The sequence below is a fragment of the Rhinatrema bivittatum genome, chromosome 3 (assembly GCF_901001135.1).
Source record: "Rhinatrema bivittatum chromosome 3, aRhiBiv1.1, whole genome shotgun sequence".
Lineage (NCBI taxonomy): Eukaryota > Metazoa > Chordata > Amphibia > Gymnophiona > Rhinatrematidae > Rhinatrema > Rhinatrema bivittatum.
The window spans coordinates 179,322,283-179,340,034 of record NC_042617.1 but is presented as its reverse complement, the minus strand read 5'-3'; the positions used below and the strand labels follow the sequence as shown (position 1 = coordinate 179,340,034).

Sequence of the window (17,752 nt, the reverse complement as noted above, 5' to 3'; positions counted from 1 at the left end):
TCAAAATATATCTAAGCCACCTAACCATAGCTTAAAATAGGCAGTTTTTAAAATGCATATAATCTGTGCTTTAAAAGAAAAATTACAATAAAAAATCACGCCTAGATCACAGGCGCCTGATAATAGTGGTTGAGAGTGACCCTTAAATCGAGAATTTGCTATATTCCCGGATAGTGGTGGTCAACTAACCTACAAAATCAATTTTGGAAGCATTTAAAGTCAACCTATTGGAAAGCACCCATTGCCTACAAACAATCAGATAGAATGTTAAAAGTATCTAAAATAGATGTTTCCAGGGGAAGATACAGATGTATATCATCTGCATACAAATTTTATTTCACTCCATGGGAGATCAGCCTTGCAAGTGAGAGCAGATACAAGTTAAACAAAAAAAACCTGACAATGTGGAAACCCTGCAGAACTCTAGAAATGATGATCTCACCAAGGAAAGGTCCTTGTTTACTCACACATGTTGAGTACAACCTATTAAAAAGGACTCAGACCCGGGGGAGTGGGGGTGCAGTAGTTGGTGGATGGATGGGTAATCTGCTCCGCATTGCTAGTCTTGTATTCTCTTTCCTTTTTTTTCTAATTTTTTGCTAATTACTCTATAGACTCAAGTATAAGCCTAAAATGTTATACTCCTAAATATGCTTGAAAAGCTGAGTTAGGATAATCCGCAGATCACAGCCAAATTTTAGAACAAAGTATGGCTGCTGCATATTGAGGCTGATGTGGGTATGCCATGCGTAGCAACCTATTATTTATATTAGCAAAAATATAAATTTGGTATTATGCTAATTATTTAAAATGGTTGATTTTTAATGCATTATGTACTATTTCTGTTTTAAATCATTTTGTGAAATGTGAATTATTGTGCCTTGTTTATCTATATTTCAGGAAACACTTTCAACATCCAATTTTTGCATGTTAGGAAAATACAATAAAATGTCACTTTAGTTAGTAAGACCAACTGATAGAACACTTCAGTTTTGTTTTTAAATGAAATTTACCTTACTACAATAGGGCACTGAGATGTTTGCAAAGCAAGTTAAGTTACATCTGAAAGTTCATAAAAGCAAGGCAAACATATGCCTATATCATTAGGCCGATGTTAAGAGGCAAATACATTCCTTGCCTATTTCTGACAGTTTGTTGCAAGCACCACTGTAGGCTATCAAAATTTGAACCTCAGCCTATAAGCGGGTTTTGCATTTTTCTGGTTTAGGTGGTTAAAAATGATGGTCAGATACATGCCTAGACTTATACGCAAGTATATACGGTACCATAATGGTGAAGAGGAAGGGGAGGACCTACGTGTTTCCTATTGAAGCAGTGATAGCCTCTACTCCTAGGCCTATCGACAGCTTTGTTCAATGTGGCACTGGTCAGTTACTCATCCCCAAAGAAGGGTTGATGAAGGAAGGTTCCCCACCATCGTTTCTGGCCCTTGATGTCTAAGTCTGGAGGTTTTGAGAACACTGGCAAGACCAACATAGGAAGACCTGAGTGATCCTGAGCCAAAGCAGGTGATGATGTCATTATTACAGATACCAAAACAATAGCAGCTAGGAGCTGGTACATTTTCTTTGCCTGGGGACTTGGGGATGCCATTGCTGGCGAGAACATTAGAGGTAGCTGGAGGAATGGCAGCAGCTGAAGGGGCTGAACAACCACTGGAATGAGTAGCTGATGGAGACCTACAGATATGTTTTGCTTTGGAATAACCCCAAGTATTTATCTTGGAAGCTATTTGGATAGCAATTGAGGTGTTATGTTTGGCAGCTCAAGAGAGGGTAACGTGAGCCACCACACTCACCCCAATGCTGCTGGGAAGCTCCTATGGCCTAGACGTTGCTCACAACACGAGCATAGCTCAGGACACCTCCATGCCGCTGCTCCGTCTCCCCCTAGATATGCGCATGGCACCTCTAAAAGGGCCTATGGTGGGAAGAATTTTGTGGCGCCCCAGGACGAAGTCCGCCTCCTGCCCTATATAAAGGCTCTCCGGACCTCACTGCCTTGCCTCAGCAACAGGTCCCTCTACTGTGATAGTGTGTGTTGCTTGCATTCCTGCCTCATTTCTCCAGACTTGCCTATCCTCATCTCTCCAGCCTTGCCCAGCCTCGTCCTATCCAGCTCCCCTTGCTGTCTAGCCTGTCTTCCTGTGTTAGTCTCTACCACCCCGCTCTCAGCTTCCCTACAGACTGACTCTTGGATCTGAACTTTTCCTTGATTATGACCAGTCTTGAATGCCGCCTGCCTCTGACCCCTTTGCCTGGACCTTGATATTCTTTGCTTGCCACCTGGCTCTGACCCTTTCTTGGCCCTGGACATTTGCTTACACGGTCTTTTAAGAGACTCTCAGATAAGTCCTGCCAGCCCCCGGAACCCAAGCGCTCAACCTGCAGGGAAAGGGGCTGGTACAGGTGAAACCCTAGACCAGTCTCTTGTCAGCTACCTCTGCCAGCTATTGGTGAGGGCCTATGGAGTTCACCTCATAAGTTGCAACCACCTCACCACAGCAACAAGGGTTCACATCACTTACATAAGGGTCTGCAGAAGAGTTTATCTGCACAAATTACTTCCAATTACCAACCTATTGATGAGAGACGTGCAGTTTGTAAGAAGACTCTGGAGGAAAGTTATAAGAAATTTGGGTTACAGGAACAGAAAGTTGATAAGGTCCAAACCAAAGATTCTACTTTGATTAAAGACAATTTATTTATATATTAGAAACTGGAGAAGATTTCTAAAGCTAAGAACTTGAGTTTGATAAATTTTCCTAGGATGGATTTTATCTCCCCCCAAGTTAAATGTTAAAAAAAATATATATTTAGTGGAAATTCTTAAGATTCCACCTGAATTGTTGCCTCTCATATCAAGGGCCTTCTATGTGACATCACCGAAGGGAGCCTTGAAAAGGGAGGAACAAAGTGGAGTCTCTCCCATTTCATAAGATAATATGGATTTATCATCATTTTAATTTTTTTTTCTTAAAGAGTATTCTGGAAAAGTTCATGTAAAATCAGCAACTGTAATCATGAATTTGGTGTTGGAATCTGACCAAGAATGGATTATGAAGTTTTTTCAACCTAGGGATGAGTTATTAGGATTAGAATTTTCCCGGATGTCTCACGTAAAACTCGAGAGGCAATTCTTAAGGCCTAGGATACTGCAGATTTTGATAATGTTTATTCTCAAATATCTTTCTAATTGTTTGATTAAATACTGAAATGTCAAATATGTATTTTTTGAACCTAGTTAGTTTAAGCTTTTTCTTAGTGGTAAACCAGCCATGGGAGATCACCCAGCTGCTACTCTTTCTGATGTTCCTGTGATAAAGGGCTAAATCCTCCCTTTTGTTATTAGGCTTGTTACAGCTAATGTTCAAAACTGTTGCTGACATTAATTTTTGATATTTTATCTCCTTTCTGCTGTGTATTTGTTCTCTGGAATGTTATATTGTTTTTTATACTATACCTTACAAGGTGTAAATCTTGGATTTTATTTAAAAAGCAATAAAAATGTTAAAAGAGGACTCAAATCGTCTTAAAACAGTACATCTATTCCGCTTTATGTCAACTGACTCAGCAAGATCTGATGGCTAAAGGTGTCGAACACAAAGAATGTGTCAAGAAAACCTAGGATGGCAGCCTTACTCCTAGCGACCTCATATAGAAGAGTGTCCATAACTGATGTAAAAGCTCCATATTATGATTTGCCCTGAACCAGCATTTATGAGGGTCCAGGATGTTCTCCTTGCCTAAAAAGTTCTGTGGTTGTCTGAAAGCACTCTTTTCAATAACTTTAATTAAAGAGAGAATTTAGATAACTAACTATAGAGTTGCATATATACATACATGGAGAGAGAGAGAAAAACATATGCTTGCCTTAGGCAAGTTGATTTTCACTGTCAGCATGAACTGGCAAAAACCCCTGACACCAGCAAGAGAAGGTGGTAGAGTGGGATTTTGAGGACAGCCTACTGACAGGAAGATGCAATGTGGCCAAGCCAGATCATGGGGAATACCTTGTTTCAGAAGAGGAGCAAGAGGAATGCCAGTATGTCAGGCTGCAGCACTTGTCAATACCCCCTTCCCCTCACCAAAATGAACCCCAGGAAGTGGCTTTCTTTGGCAGAATGCAAGTACAAGAAGGGCATTAGCAGTCAAGTTGAGATCTTGAGTTCATTCCCAGCATATCCTGTTTTATGAATGAGGTTCATTCCTGTTGAAGTACGCACAAAACCAACAGATTTGGAGACAGTGCCCCTAGAGAAACAAGGTGGCACAGTACCAGGAATCCCCAACCTCAGATACAGCAGGAAGTGTCCTTGGGCCTGGGCGAGCAGGAGAGGGAGAAGAGAGCGTGGGGAGGCAGGGAGAGAACTAGAGGAAAGAAGACTGCACCTGAGTGAGGGGAAAGGTGTGGAGAAGACAGGACCACACCCGAGTTTGGGTGAGGAAGAAAAGGAGGGAGGATTATAACAGAGAGCTGTGTGTGTATGCAGGAGAAAGCAATTGCTGCATGGAGATGGGGTGGGTGTTGTGCACCCTCCAGGGAAGAAATGCATTCACTTTGTACTACTTTCCCTCTCTACCACAAAAGCAAATTTGGAGGGGGAGGAGGAGAGCATAACATGTTTCATAAAAGCAGAGTAAGTCATGGAAACATTTCTCAATCCCTGTAGAAAGAGAGATAGAGATAGATATATACATCATATTGGTGGAGCTGAAGCTGTGAACTGTGCATCAAATTGTCAAAGTTACACAGAGAATGTAAGGAAATCTGAAACAAGCTGGAAATGCCTAATGATATTACAAAGGAAAATACAAGTTCTAAATGAACACAATTTAGAAATTGCCTGCAACTATATGCTGAGTAGGGACAACTGGACTGTAATTAATCAGCTGGTTATAATGGAAGTATGGTCAGAGATCCGGAGCAACTTTAGTTTGAGAGAGTATAGAAATCATTCAATTTACCAGAAAAAGAACACTTAGAAGTAAACCAAAAGATATGAAAGGCTGTGCCTTACTTCAAACATATGCAACAAATCATAAAAACAGGGCATTTTGCATGCTGTAATTATGGAATGACTAGAAGCAAATGAAATGGAATAAAACAAGTTTTCAAGTATTAGTTTATTGATTTATAGCTGTCTTTTCAGCAAATTGCCCTAGGTGGAGTAAAGATTATACATAAAATAGAACTGCATTAGTATACATATGTTTTTTGTACTCTAAAAGAACTCAATTAGCTGGAAAATGTATAAACACCTATGAATAGAAGCACAATGCATAATTATATATAAAACATATCACAGCAACCTAAAACAACCTAATTATAAAATGCAAACTTATAATAAAAAACCATAAAACATCTTCTTAAACCTTCATAATTACACATATGTATCTAAATTTCATAAACATAAATCGTCAAATCAAATCTAGCCATTCCCTAAAATAAGCCAAAAATCCAATGAAATCTCCTCTTCTAAACCTCCCACTATCAGTTGCAGTTAATAATCCCATCTGCCTAAAATCTTATAGCGCTCCATATCATCACAACCATAGACTATATAAAATAATCCATTCTAACTAGTGTCAAACTGTCAAAACTCTGTTAAGCGTCAAATAACCTAGTGGAAGCACTGAAATAGAAAATGCTTTTAGCTCTAACTATGAACCCAAAATCTATCACACATCCCATATACTGTAATCACAAAGTTATGTAGCTCACTAGGATAATACCACTGACCTATATGTCATAAATCATTGTTGAAATAGTTGTGATTTTATCTAGCGTCTAAAGAACAGGTACTGTAATCAAGTTCCTAGTGAACAGCACAGGTAGGGTATTCCAAAATTGGGGTGTGATGCAGTAGAATGCTCATTCCCTCATCCTGGCCAACCTCTTTTCACACATACCATATATTTTGAGTCAATCCCCCTGAAAACCCTAAATGTCAGGATCAATATCTTAAGCTTAATTCAAGATATGATTGGAAACCAATGAAGTTCCTTACGTAACGGGTAGGTACTTTCCTTCCCATTACAGCATAAAATTAATTCAGCAGCAATGATCTGCACCAATTTTATTTACATATCACCTTTTTTGGGAGATGGACAAAAAGCAAATTGCAACAGTATAGCTGAGAAATAACTAAAGCATGAATGATAATCTTAAAGTAAGTTTCTTTTAAGTAAAGAAGCAGTGTCTGATTAAGGACTTTTTAAAATGATGGTTGAAATATTCATATCTAGGTTTAGCAATAAATTTAAAAGTATCCTTAAACTTCTGTTTTGAGATTTAAGATTAAATGCGGGTCCCATCTACATGAAGAATCTTCCAATTTTATATTACCGGTTTTCCCATTCATAAAATGTCTTGCTTGAATTGAGTTTTGTTTTCCATCATCCAACTAGAAACTGCACTCAGACATTTACTGAAATTTTCTAAGGTTACAAAGTTTTTCCCAATGGCATATAAATGAAATTTCAACCTCAAAATTTCTTATATCTGCCAAAGGCTATATAAGTTAAATAATATGGACAATAAGAATGAGTCCTGCAGTACTTAACAGACTAGCAGACACATGGTCTCCAACTGTACAGTGTTTTTCTCCCTAAAAGGAATGAATCAAGCCATTTAATGACTGTTCCCCCAATATCTACATCACTCAGACTCCATACCAGAATTTTGTGATTGACTATATCAAACACCAAAGTAAGATCTAGGAGTACGAGTAAAGATGATCCCTTCTGATCTAAATTACATAGTAAGTCAACCATCAGTGCTATCAATACCATTTCAGTGCTATGGCTAGCTTGGAAGCCTGATTTACAAGGATCCAAGCTATTGGTGCATTCTAAAAATACCTATAATTGACCATTCTTTGTATGTTCATCCATTTTAGCTAAAAACGGTAGGAGGGTTACTGGTCTCAAGTGTACACATAGCTCCTGGTTCAAAGAGGCTTTTTCAAAATAGAGTGGATTACAGTTTAAGGCTAGCTGACATGATGCCTTCACTCAGAAGCATATACAGCTTTAGTATCAACTAGGTATGCAAGAACATTAGCTAGTCACACTGATCTATCTGCTCCTAATGTCATTTTCAGTGTATTGCAAAAGTCTTCGCACCCTTGTATAGTTTTCACATTCTGCTGTCCAATCAAAATGTGTTAAATTAGGAGTTTGTTTCATTGATCTATACAACATACTTTACACTATCATGAAAGAATTACATAAATATTCAAAATTAAGAATACAATACCCAAAAAGTCCTGATTGCATAATCAATGCAATAAAACATAATTTCACCTTGACTTTGAAAGGAACAAGGGAAGCCTTATAGTCAACTGCACTACTGCGTAAACCCCCTTACAAGAAGACAAAAATATAAATAAGATATGGCCTAGAAGTTGGGATAAGTTCTGAAATGCAAGTTGAAATCCTCTATGTCAAAAATATTGTTTGAGATTTATGGCAGGCCACTTTCTTCTTGTGCTTCAGCTTATCAAACTTTTAGTGGCCAATATCAATCATTGCGCACTCACTCCTTTGGAAGCTTAATGCAATCTGGATGCCAGCACAACTAATCACAGTTCAGATGAGTACATTACTGTTTCTAAAATATTAAACAGTAAAGTTTACTAGGATTCCATTTGGATAAAATGACTTATGAAAATAAAGTGACTTAGTGGTTACAGCAGCAGGCTGTGAGCCAGGGAAGACAGGGTTCAAATCCTACTGCCACTCCTTGTGACCTTCATTGCCTCAGGTATTAAATTAGGGCCTAATTTGCTAAGCATTTTTCCCATAGACACAGAATGGGAGAACAGCCTTGATAAATCAGGCCCTCACTGGGGACAGGGAAATACCTACAGTACCTGAATGCAATCCAGTTTGAAATATCTGAAAAGTGGAATATAAATCAAACAAATAAATAAAATTAATAATACTTGATACTCTTACAGACTGGCTTGAAGCTTGCCACTAGGTGGAAAGGACAACTCAGCTGGCATTCAGCTGAGCAAACATTCACTGTACTACTAACCACTGCAGAAATCAATAACCAAGGACAACTTTGAGAAAAGATTGCTTTCTATTAATATCTTTAGTGGCTAGTAACCCACTCTATCAGCTCTGCTGGTTTCCACTGACAATGACATCTTTATTTTCTGTTTCTCCTATTTGGGAGCATGCCAGAGAAAAACACACTGCTGTATTTCTATTTTAAGAAATATCAGTCCAGCGGACACTGCAAAGAAAAATGCAGACTAAAATTGATTGCTACAGGAAATTACATCCTGCAGTACTTTCAGAACCTCTTTCACCTCCATAGAAGCCAACAGAAATTTCAATAAAATTAACTCCATTGCAGATGGGGTAAGTATTTTTTCCCTCTAAAAGTACTTGTGAAACAGTGCTGTATACACTCAGATCCCCAAAATTAAATTTTAAAAGATCACTTTCATTTTAAGTTCACAGCTTGTTTACTTTTACAAGAAATCAGGTGCAAGAGTAGCACTTTTCAGTTGCCATTTCAGTAGCACCATATGGTGTACAAACGGTCATTTATAATAAGGTACTATTTTCCCCACTTGGCAGTCCATGTGCTAAAACATACACTAAATGATCTGTACAAATTTTAGCATGCTTTTCTGGCTAATACACTATGTCTGAGCATAGTGTGGGTATGTACGAAGATAAAAATATACAGAGTACATACTCAAAGCACCATGCTAAGTGGAATGCCGGCATTAGAGGTAAGAATACTCTGCATATCATTCAGGTTCCATTGTGTAACCAGCCCAAAGGTATAGGGCTATTTAGACCAAGGGAAGGTCCCCCACCCCCCACCTTCACTGACATAAAAACATCTACCCTCTTGAATGTCCTTTAGTAACAATCTCCCATCCCCATCTTGACCACATCTTGGGCTGAGACGAGGATAGTATCTTACCTCCCACTATGGCTTCTAACGTATATCTGACACTGCCTGACTACAACATTAATCTGAACCACAAGCACATATGTGTAGTTCGCTCTGCAACAATACCAAGCTGGTAGGAAAAAAGATACTATCCTCCTGCAGGCTCAGTGGGGAGTCTTGGAGGGTTTAGATCAGTGTGCTAAGAGTTAGATATAGCCCTGGACCAGCAGTTAAGAATCATAAAAAAATAAGCTAAAGAAAATTAACAATTGTATATAAAAGAAATCTATTCTCTCCCACTAATAAAGAGCCCTGGTAGATTCTCTTCCTCTATTCTTGTTCTATGGGATGTCCATGCAGAGACAACTAAAAGGATTTTCGGTATTGAATACTACATTGGGGCGTTCTACCTTCTTGAGCATAAATAGCAAATTTCCTGGAGGAACTCTAGTGCAATGTCTCTGTGGTTTAATCCTCTGTTTTAAACTGGGCTTTATGGCAGGAAAAAGGGATTTGATCTCTGGAAAGCTATTCCTTGATGAGATACTGAAAACATTTTTTGAATTACACTCTGATTTCAATCTTCCTGCCCACCAATACCTTCATTGATTGCAACTGAGACTTGTATTTTGTCCAGTGGAGTCGACCTGCACAGTTTAATGGGCAAACTGAAAGTGGGACTGATTTGTGAAAAGATGTGAACTTTACTAAACAAGTGTCAGGTTTCTATAAATTGATGATGACAAATATTTCCAAAAGATATGTGGGCATTGAGAAAGTATGGGAGAAAGACTGTGTATTATGGTACTGGATGAGTCTCAGTGGAGAGGTTTTTTTGGAGTAAATCTATTAGGGTTTCCCTTTCTGCTGCTGTAACTCAATTTATATATTTTATAGCACACTTTGGATGCCAATAAAGATGGGGAGGGTTTCAGAAGGGGGGAATACGCAATGCTGGTCCTGCAGCAGGGAGAAGGGCACTTTACCTCATTTTCTATTTTATTGTAATAAATTGTCTGTTTTCTGGAATGCTGTGTGAACCAAGATATGTGCTATTTTCAATATGAAGGTGGCTTTATCTTTTCTATTGATTGTTATGAAATCATTGGCTTTGCCATGAGTTTTATCTAAATGGGGATGCAAACTGATTTTTTTTTTATTTCATTTGATCTTTATTTAGTGCTATCACATTGGAAGAACAAAATGCTATTGGATGTTAATATGTGGTGGAATACCAGAGCACTTTTTATAAATATGAGTTGGCAGCAGCTGAACATATGGGGTCTTTGTGACACTGAAAAAATGTGGACTTGGTGTCCAGTTATGAGTTATAAAATTGTTGGAATTCTCCTATATTATTTGCCTATGTCACTTTTTTTTTTTTAATACAAAATATTTTTGGGGGGTGAAGTTTCAAGATGCCAGTATGTTGAGCTTTCTGTGCGTTCCCTTGGCTTTCTTTTGTTCCATATTTGTTTTTCCCAACGTGGCTATGTCTGCTAAGCGGAAAGGAAGACCGAGGCAATATCCCCTCTGAATCCCCGGTGTTACCTGGTCCACGTACTCTGGATTCCATCATGAACCAGTCATCTCAAGGGGATGAATGCTCCATTGTGGGCTTGGTGGAGGGAGCACCAGACCCACTAGAGGTGGTTCCAAGTCCCTCTGAATGCCTTCCTATGAAGCAGTCGTGAAACTCTGTCAGCGCGGCACCTGTGAAGTTGCAGCTTGATAACTCATTTGCTTTTCCTACAGAAGGGGCCACTGCTGGAGAAGAATCATCACAGCTTGTTTTCATCAGCTCCGGAGGCATGGAGGTACCTTTACCTTCTGGTAGTACACCATTACCAGCCTGCCTGAAGACAATGCTTTGACTCTCCCGAGAAAGCCTCTGGATCCTCTAGTTAAACCTGCTGAGGTCTCCCTGGACACATTATGGTCAGTACTGGTGTGGGTAGATAGTGCTATTTTAAAATGAGCTGCTCACATACAGCTTCTAGTTGAAACTGTTTCAGATCTACGTGAAATTCAAAGAAATTTCAAGAATTTGAGAATAAGATGAGTCTAATGGAAAATAAAATTCAAGATATACAGGATGTTAACACCACTTTGATTCAAGACAAAAATCTGGTTCACAGAAAAATTGAGCAACTTGAGAACCAAGCTAATCATATGAATCTGTGATTTTTGTCTTTTCCAAAAATTCCTGTAATATCTGTTAGAGATTCTTTAAAGAAATATTTTATTGAAATTTTGGTTCTTCCATCTGAAGGTTGTCCTCTAACTGGTAAAGCTTATTTTCTGCCACCTTGGAGATGAACTAGAACTTCAAGTCCACCTTTAGTGGAACCTCTGCCTTCAGATGGCTCTTTGGAAGTCTCTGCTAAGACTCTATTAAAAAGGTTGAAGAAAGACTCTTAGGGTTTCTTTTGTGTTTGAGCTAGATTTAAATATGATCTTGAAGCTTTATTTTCATAAAGCTCAGTCCCTGTTCTATGAGAAGAGGATTTGGATATAGCCAGATGTTGTAAAATCCACTCAGGAGAGAAGAAAGTTGTTTCTTGCAATGTGTCAGGAAGTTTTGGCACTGGGGGCTACTTTTTTATTTCGAAATCCTTGTAAATGCATAGTTACCTATGTTGGAGTTCAGTATCAATGTTTTCTCCTGACCAGTTGTGATTCTTTTCTTGATCATAAATATATCTCCAGTAATCTGGCTGTTTAATATAGGTGTTCATAAATTGTTAAAGCGACCCTAACATGCTATAGTCTTTGCTTATAAAATTTTTCAGTTCAACTTACTCCCTATTAAATTCTTTTCTATCTCCACCCCTTTTTATGGTGTCTAAGGATTGTATTTTTTTTTCTTTTTGTATACCTCTGTGTTAGGGAGTAACATGTATAATATATGCTTTGTATTGTTTTTTTCTTTCCTTTTCTTATTACAAGTAAATTCTTGTACATTCATTGAAATGCAAAATAAAATAAATAAGTAAATAAAAAAGTTTTAATTCCAAAAAGTTTAACAATATGAACTCTGGTGGGGTATGCGTTTATAAATAGTATAAATGGTGGAAGTATAAATACCCCAACTGGGGGACAAGATGGCCGACTACTGAGATGCACGTAAGAATTCCTTTCCCCGGCTCTCCTCAGAATTTGAATTTTCCTCGTGCGAAATGCCTCACACCAAGCGGAAAGCCAGATTAAGGGAGAAGGTTACTAGATCTCCCTTACCTGGCTCAGTCCAGCCGCGAATTCAGGAGTTCTTTGTGCTGGCAGTAGTTTCAACTCGTGGAGCGATGGCTGCAGCAGACGCGGAGCGGAAGTCTCCGGTGCTGGCCAATGAGATCTCCTTAAGCCCGGGAGCACCGGCCACACCATCTCCTCCTCGGTATGGTCCCGCGATTGCGACGGACCGAATGGAGGAATTGCACAGAATCTCGAGTGGGTCGGGTGTTCACCTTGAGGAGGCGAGTTTCTCATCTCGGATGATATGAGAGAGGAGGCTGCAGCTAGGGCATACAAATTGCCCATGAGGGAAGATTCTGCTGCTGCCGTTATTTCGTCTCTGACCTTAGTAAAGGCAGGGCCAACGCCTCAAGTAGAGCTGTGCCTGGAGGAGAGGACATCAATGCACAGGTTGGTAAATTTCATCTTTCAAGACCCCCCTTTATAATGCTGGACACTTTGTGGAATGCACTGGTTAATTTGGAAGCATCGATTGGTGGGTTAACGTCTGCAGTTATGGACATTAATAAAAGTCTCCAGGATAGTTCTAGTAAAATATTGATGCAAGAATCAAAGATAACTAATCTAGAGTGTCGAATGGACATGTTGGATCAGCTACAGAAACAATTAGTACAATCTGAAATAATTTATTTTAAGAAGATCGAGAACAATGAGAATGAGATGCATTCTCTTAACTTGAGAGTTCTTAACTTTCCTATTGTTAAGAAAATTGCTCCTATAGAATTATTTCAGAATTATGTTTCCCAGAACCTCAAGATACCTAGTTCTGTAATGCCTATTTTTTTTTTTGTCAAAATCATTTTTATTGAAGAGTAAAGACAGTACAACCATCAAAACATATATAAGGTGTGCACTATCCCACAACAGATCAACAACAATAATGTCATTCCGCACCCCTTCATCATACTTCCGCCTGTTGCCAGGCGCACTGCCCCACTCCTTTTCAAAGTCCAGCGGATGTTGACCACCAGAAAAAATTTGCTAAATCAGTCATGCATCGCACTCACTCCATTCACCCCATACACGCATTCATCCAATCCCCTCCCCCCCTTCCCCAAACCCCTAGGAGAGTATCACATATGACTGGTAAGACATACTCCGTCAGAGGAAAATCAGATAAAACAGTACAGTATAACCCAAATGTCTCCCCGACCATTCCCTTTGCCCAGCCCCTTTGACCCATTTACAAGGATTTTTTTTTTCAATATTTGAACCAGGGAATACTATCTACCCCAAGCCCAAATTGAGGATGCTTCTAGAGATGATATACTTTTGCAGTTGTCATTATATTTAACAAACTTTCTTCAAGATTCCTCAACAATGGCGATTAAACATCAGGGAACTTTACTGGTGACTTTTGCCTTTCCAGCAGATCATGATACTACTTTGCACTTTTTCCTGCATAAATCGATCAATGTTGTTTTACGGTCAGAAATTCTGGAAGTATCCAGATTTAACCAGAGTTACACAACTTCTTCGTAAGAAGTTTCTTGCTATTCGCACAGAGGTTATAACTAAAGGGGGTTATTTCTTGCTCCATTACCCCTGTAAATGTTCTGTCAAAATTAATGTTAATTGCCTTTTTTTATAACCATCTTAACTAAGGGCTCTTCTTGACTTTCTATCCTGAACGGGTCGGCTAAGATAATATCTGGTTGTCTCTCAGTATTTCCTTTTTTTATCTTTTTATTTCCTCTTCCCACTCCTTCCTGTCCCCCCTTTTTCCTTTGTACTATATGATGTAGATGTACTTTTTTTCCCTTATCTTTTGCCATCTATATGATGTGTAAATGATTTCCTATTTTTTTATTCCTGTATTCCTCATAATTCTATGCAAGAGAATCTTCTATATATAATTGAAATTGCAGAAATAAAAAATTAAAAAAATAAATAAATACATGCATACCCCGACTTACTGAATATGTAATAACTCCTTAAAAGAAGTTTATTTAATTTTTAAGATGTTTTCCTGTAAGGCTAGAAGTACCCATTTCATTATCAGCAACATTTTCTAGTAGAAATAAACATGCAATGTTTCCACTTGCTAATATCATAGAGACATATTGAAAATTAAATTTTGTAGATAAAACCGGTATTTTACAAAATTATAACTTCTAATTCACTATAATTCTGAACAAGACTAGTAAAATATTACACCCAAAACTTCAAAATATATCTCAAACTATACAACAAAAATCAACATTATATCACTACCAACCAACTAACGGAAACACCAGGAATCATTGAGAAAAGAAATGGCTTATGTAATGCTCTACAGACCTCAAATGACTACACAGATTTAGCAAGCATGTTAAAAGTACTGTTTTACATGTACTGCATTTTGACTGGTCTCATCAACCTGTATGTTCTTATCATTTAGTAATTTTTTTTTATTTCTTACCTTGTCAATCATCTTACGTGCCTCTACTTCTTCAGGATTTGGGGTTTCCAGTTCAATAGTATAAGTCCCTTTGTCACTTTGGTCGTCATCACTGTCCTTTTTGATAGCAGTAGGGCTGGCAGGAATTTCTGGCTCTTTATCCATATCCAGATTTTCACTCGGTCGATGACCAAGGCTTCCAGAACTTCTCAATAACACAGTTTGTGAAAAAAGTACTGAAGCAGTAGGATCGTCTGATTTTTGCTTTAACAGTTTTGTATGCTGGATGACATGAGTAGCTTTATGGGACACAGAGCCAGCCTGTAAAACTAGAGAAACCCCTTTGGAATCCCCTGAGGCACATCTCAATTTCTCAAATCTTGTATGTGGAACTGGGTAATTAGATTCTGGGCACAAAATTCCTGCATTCTGAGTAAAAGAATAAGACCTTTTCTTTCTAGCGTGGTCTTCATCAAACTCAATTGTATAAGCTGTCTGACTCAATACAGGTGGCTCTTGGCTGTTTTCAGTCACCTGTATCTTTTGATGAAATTTCTTCTGATCAGTGTGGCGTCGTCGTAAATGATCTTCCAGATTTCCACTCTTGCCGAAACCTTTGTGAACACCAGTATTCTCTGAATCACTCTGTGTGCCATCATCATGTTTATTGCCTGTGTCAACAAAACACCAGAAAGGAAACAGAATTAAGAGTCAGAAGTTGTGAGCAAGTAACACTACTGCCTAACAATTCTCTGGTGAAAAAGCCTTTGTTCTCAGTAAAAATCTCAGGTTAGAAGACTGATTCATTGACAAGTTCTATACAGTCAAAGGGATCCAGCAAGAATATTCAACCTACTATTATTCCACCAATACAGCCTTTTGCAAGCTAGTCAATGTGACTAAAACAATGTTATTTCATTTACTTACTAAACTTTTTTGGCTTAAAATTAATGACTTATAAATTAGGTAAGGTCATATCTGCTATGCTGGAATCAGTATATATCATTCAAATGATTTTTTTCAATAGTTGTTGAAAAAAACAACTATTTATAAGTTGTTTTTATAACTAACTGAACAAAAAAAGAGAAATGAGGTATTATAAGGATCATAATTCTTACTTGCAATAAGCATGGAAATGAGTTTAGAAACTAGGAAGCAAAAACAAGCTATTTTAAACCTTTTTTCCAGAACAACTTTCTATTAAAATCCTCTATTTCCAGGCCAAACCACCTGGATTGTCAGCAGTTATCCATTATCACACTATTCAAAAGTTTACATGATCTGTTTTCTTATCAGTGTCCACTTACTGTTTCCGAGCCAATAATATGCCATGGATGTTTACTGCAGGAGACAAAAGGCTAACAAAAACTGTTTTTTTAATTTGGTTATTGTAGGTGCTAGTATGCTCTCTTTTTGTGGATCCCTTATGGAAATCTGAATAGCTTTCAAGATTAAAACAATTTCTGTCTACCTATCTATAGTCTTAAATCTAAATTTTCTAAAGCAATATTCAAGCTTTTAGAATTTCAGTATTTGGGATTCCCACAGACTAAACCAAATCAAAATGAAAAATAATGTAATTAGTTGGTCAACATTATTACATGATTTAAATTATTCCTGCTTATAGTTCATATATTACAATTAAAGCTTTCATTTTGTATTGCCATTAATGGTCAATGTTTGAAACATTACAGTTTGTTTTTCTCTGTTTTGTACAATTTATTTTAGACTGAACCATGGATCAAAATTCAAAGCTATAAAATTTGGCTATGCTAAAATTAAAACAGTACTACAGTTCAGTTTCCAATAACTATTCATTTGTATGTGCCTGCAAATCAACTATTCAAATTCAGTTTTTATTTTGTATTTTATTATAGATTTGCACTTGAAACTAAATATGTGGTGTATGTGGAGGAAAATTATACAGCAAAGTTGCTCACCTGTACCAGGAGTTCTCTGAAGACAGAGGAATCATCAGTTACACACATGGGTGATGTCACCATCACTCAGCACCGATAGGACATTCTCCAGAGCTTTCTAAGACGTTAGGACACTTTTGGGCATGCGCTGCAGACTGGAATAAGAAAGCAGCCAAGAGAGAGCGCCTCTCAGCTAATCTGGTACAGTGATGTGCTCCTGCAGGCTTTGAATGACTTGGTTCCATTGGGATGTTAATGTCTATTGGGCTTGTCCTATATGCAGACATATAGGACAAGCCCTAGCAGTTCCTGCACCTAATAGTGACTGACATTGATTCATCCACCATCACCTGAGAAGTGGCCTTGAACAGCCAATCGTCCAAATACGAAAAAGCAAAATTGCTTACCTTGTAATAGGTGTTATCCCAGGACAGCAGGATGTAGTCCTCACATATGGGTGACTTCACCGACGGAGCCCTAGCGCGGGAAATCTTTCTGTCAAAGTTTCTAGAAACTTTTGACTGGCCCTGTGAGGCCACTGAGCATGCCCAGCATGCCATGATATTCTCTGCCACAGGTGTCTCTCTTCAGTCTCGTATGTAGCAATAAGCTTTAGCAAAAATAAAATAATAAAAGGAATGAGACCCAACTCCACGGGGTGGCGGGTGGATTCTGTGAGGACTACATCCTGCTGTCCTGGGATAACACCTATTACAAGGTAAGCAATTTTGCTTTATCCCAGGACAAGCAGGATGCTAGTCCTCACATATGGGTGATTAGCAAGCTAGAGGCTGAGTCATTTTGTAGTGAAGCAACAGTGAAGTATTGTTGGTGAAAATGAGGCAGCCGTGGATCACAGCAGGTTGGATGTAGAAGGAGTTTGGATTAAACTGGAAACAAGTTCTTTAAGACAGATTGCCCAAAGGCTGAATCTTGTCGTCTTTCTTTGTCCAAACAGTAATGAGCTGCAAAGGTGAGAAGAGAACTCCATGTTGCTGCTTTACATATGTCAAGGATTGGTACTGAACGATAGTGTGCTACTGAGGTTGACATTGCTCGTACTGAATGGGCCTTTACTCGCCCTTGGAGAGGAAGGCCTGCTTTTTCATAGCAAAACTGCATGCAATCTGCTAGCCAATTGGATAGAGTATGTTTACCCACCGCTTTTCCTGGTTTGTTTGGATCATAAGATACAAACAGTTGTGTGGATTTTCTGTGGACTGCAGTGCGGTTTATATAGAATGCTAGTGCACGCTTA

General features: G+C 38.4%; 1 protein-coding gene across 10 annotated transcripts in view; it reads right to left on the bottom strand.

Annotated features, from left to right (window-relative positions):
- The window catches only part of CEP170 (centrosomal protein 170), a 350,277-nt gene that overhangs the window by 214,858 nt on the left and 117,667 nt on the right, over positions 1-17,752 (bottom strand). For all 10 annotated transcript variants that reach the window (XM_029593969.1, XM_029593972.1, XM_029593975.1 and 7 more), the window contains exon 9: positions 14,597-15,246. In XM_029593969.1, the coding sequence (XP_029449829.1) occupies positions 14,597-15,246 (650 nt within the window). The remainder of the gene's footprint in view (positions 1-14,596; positions 15,247-17,752) is intronic.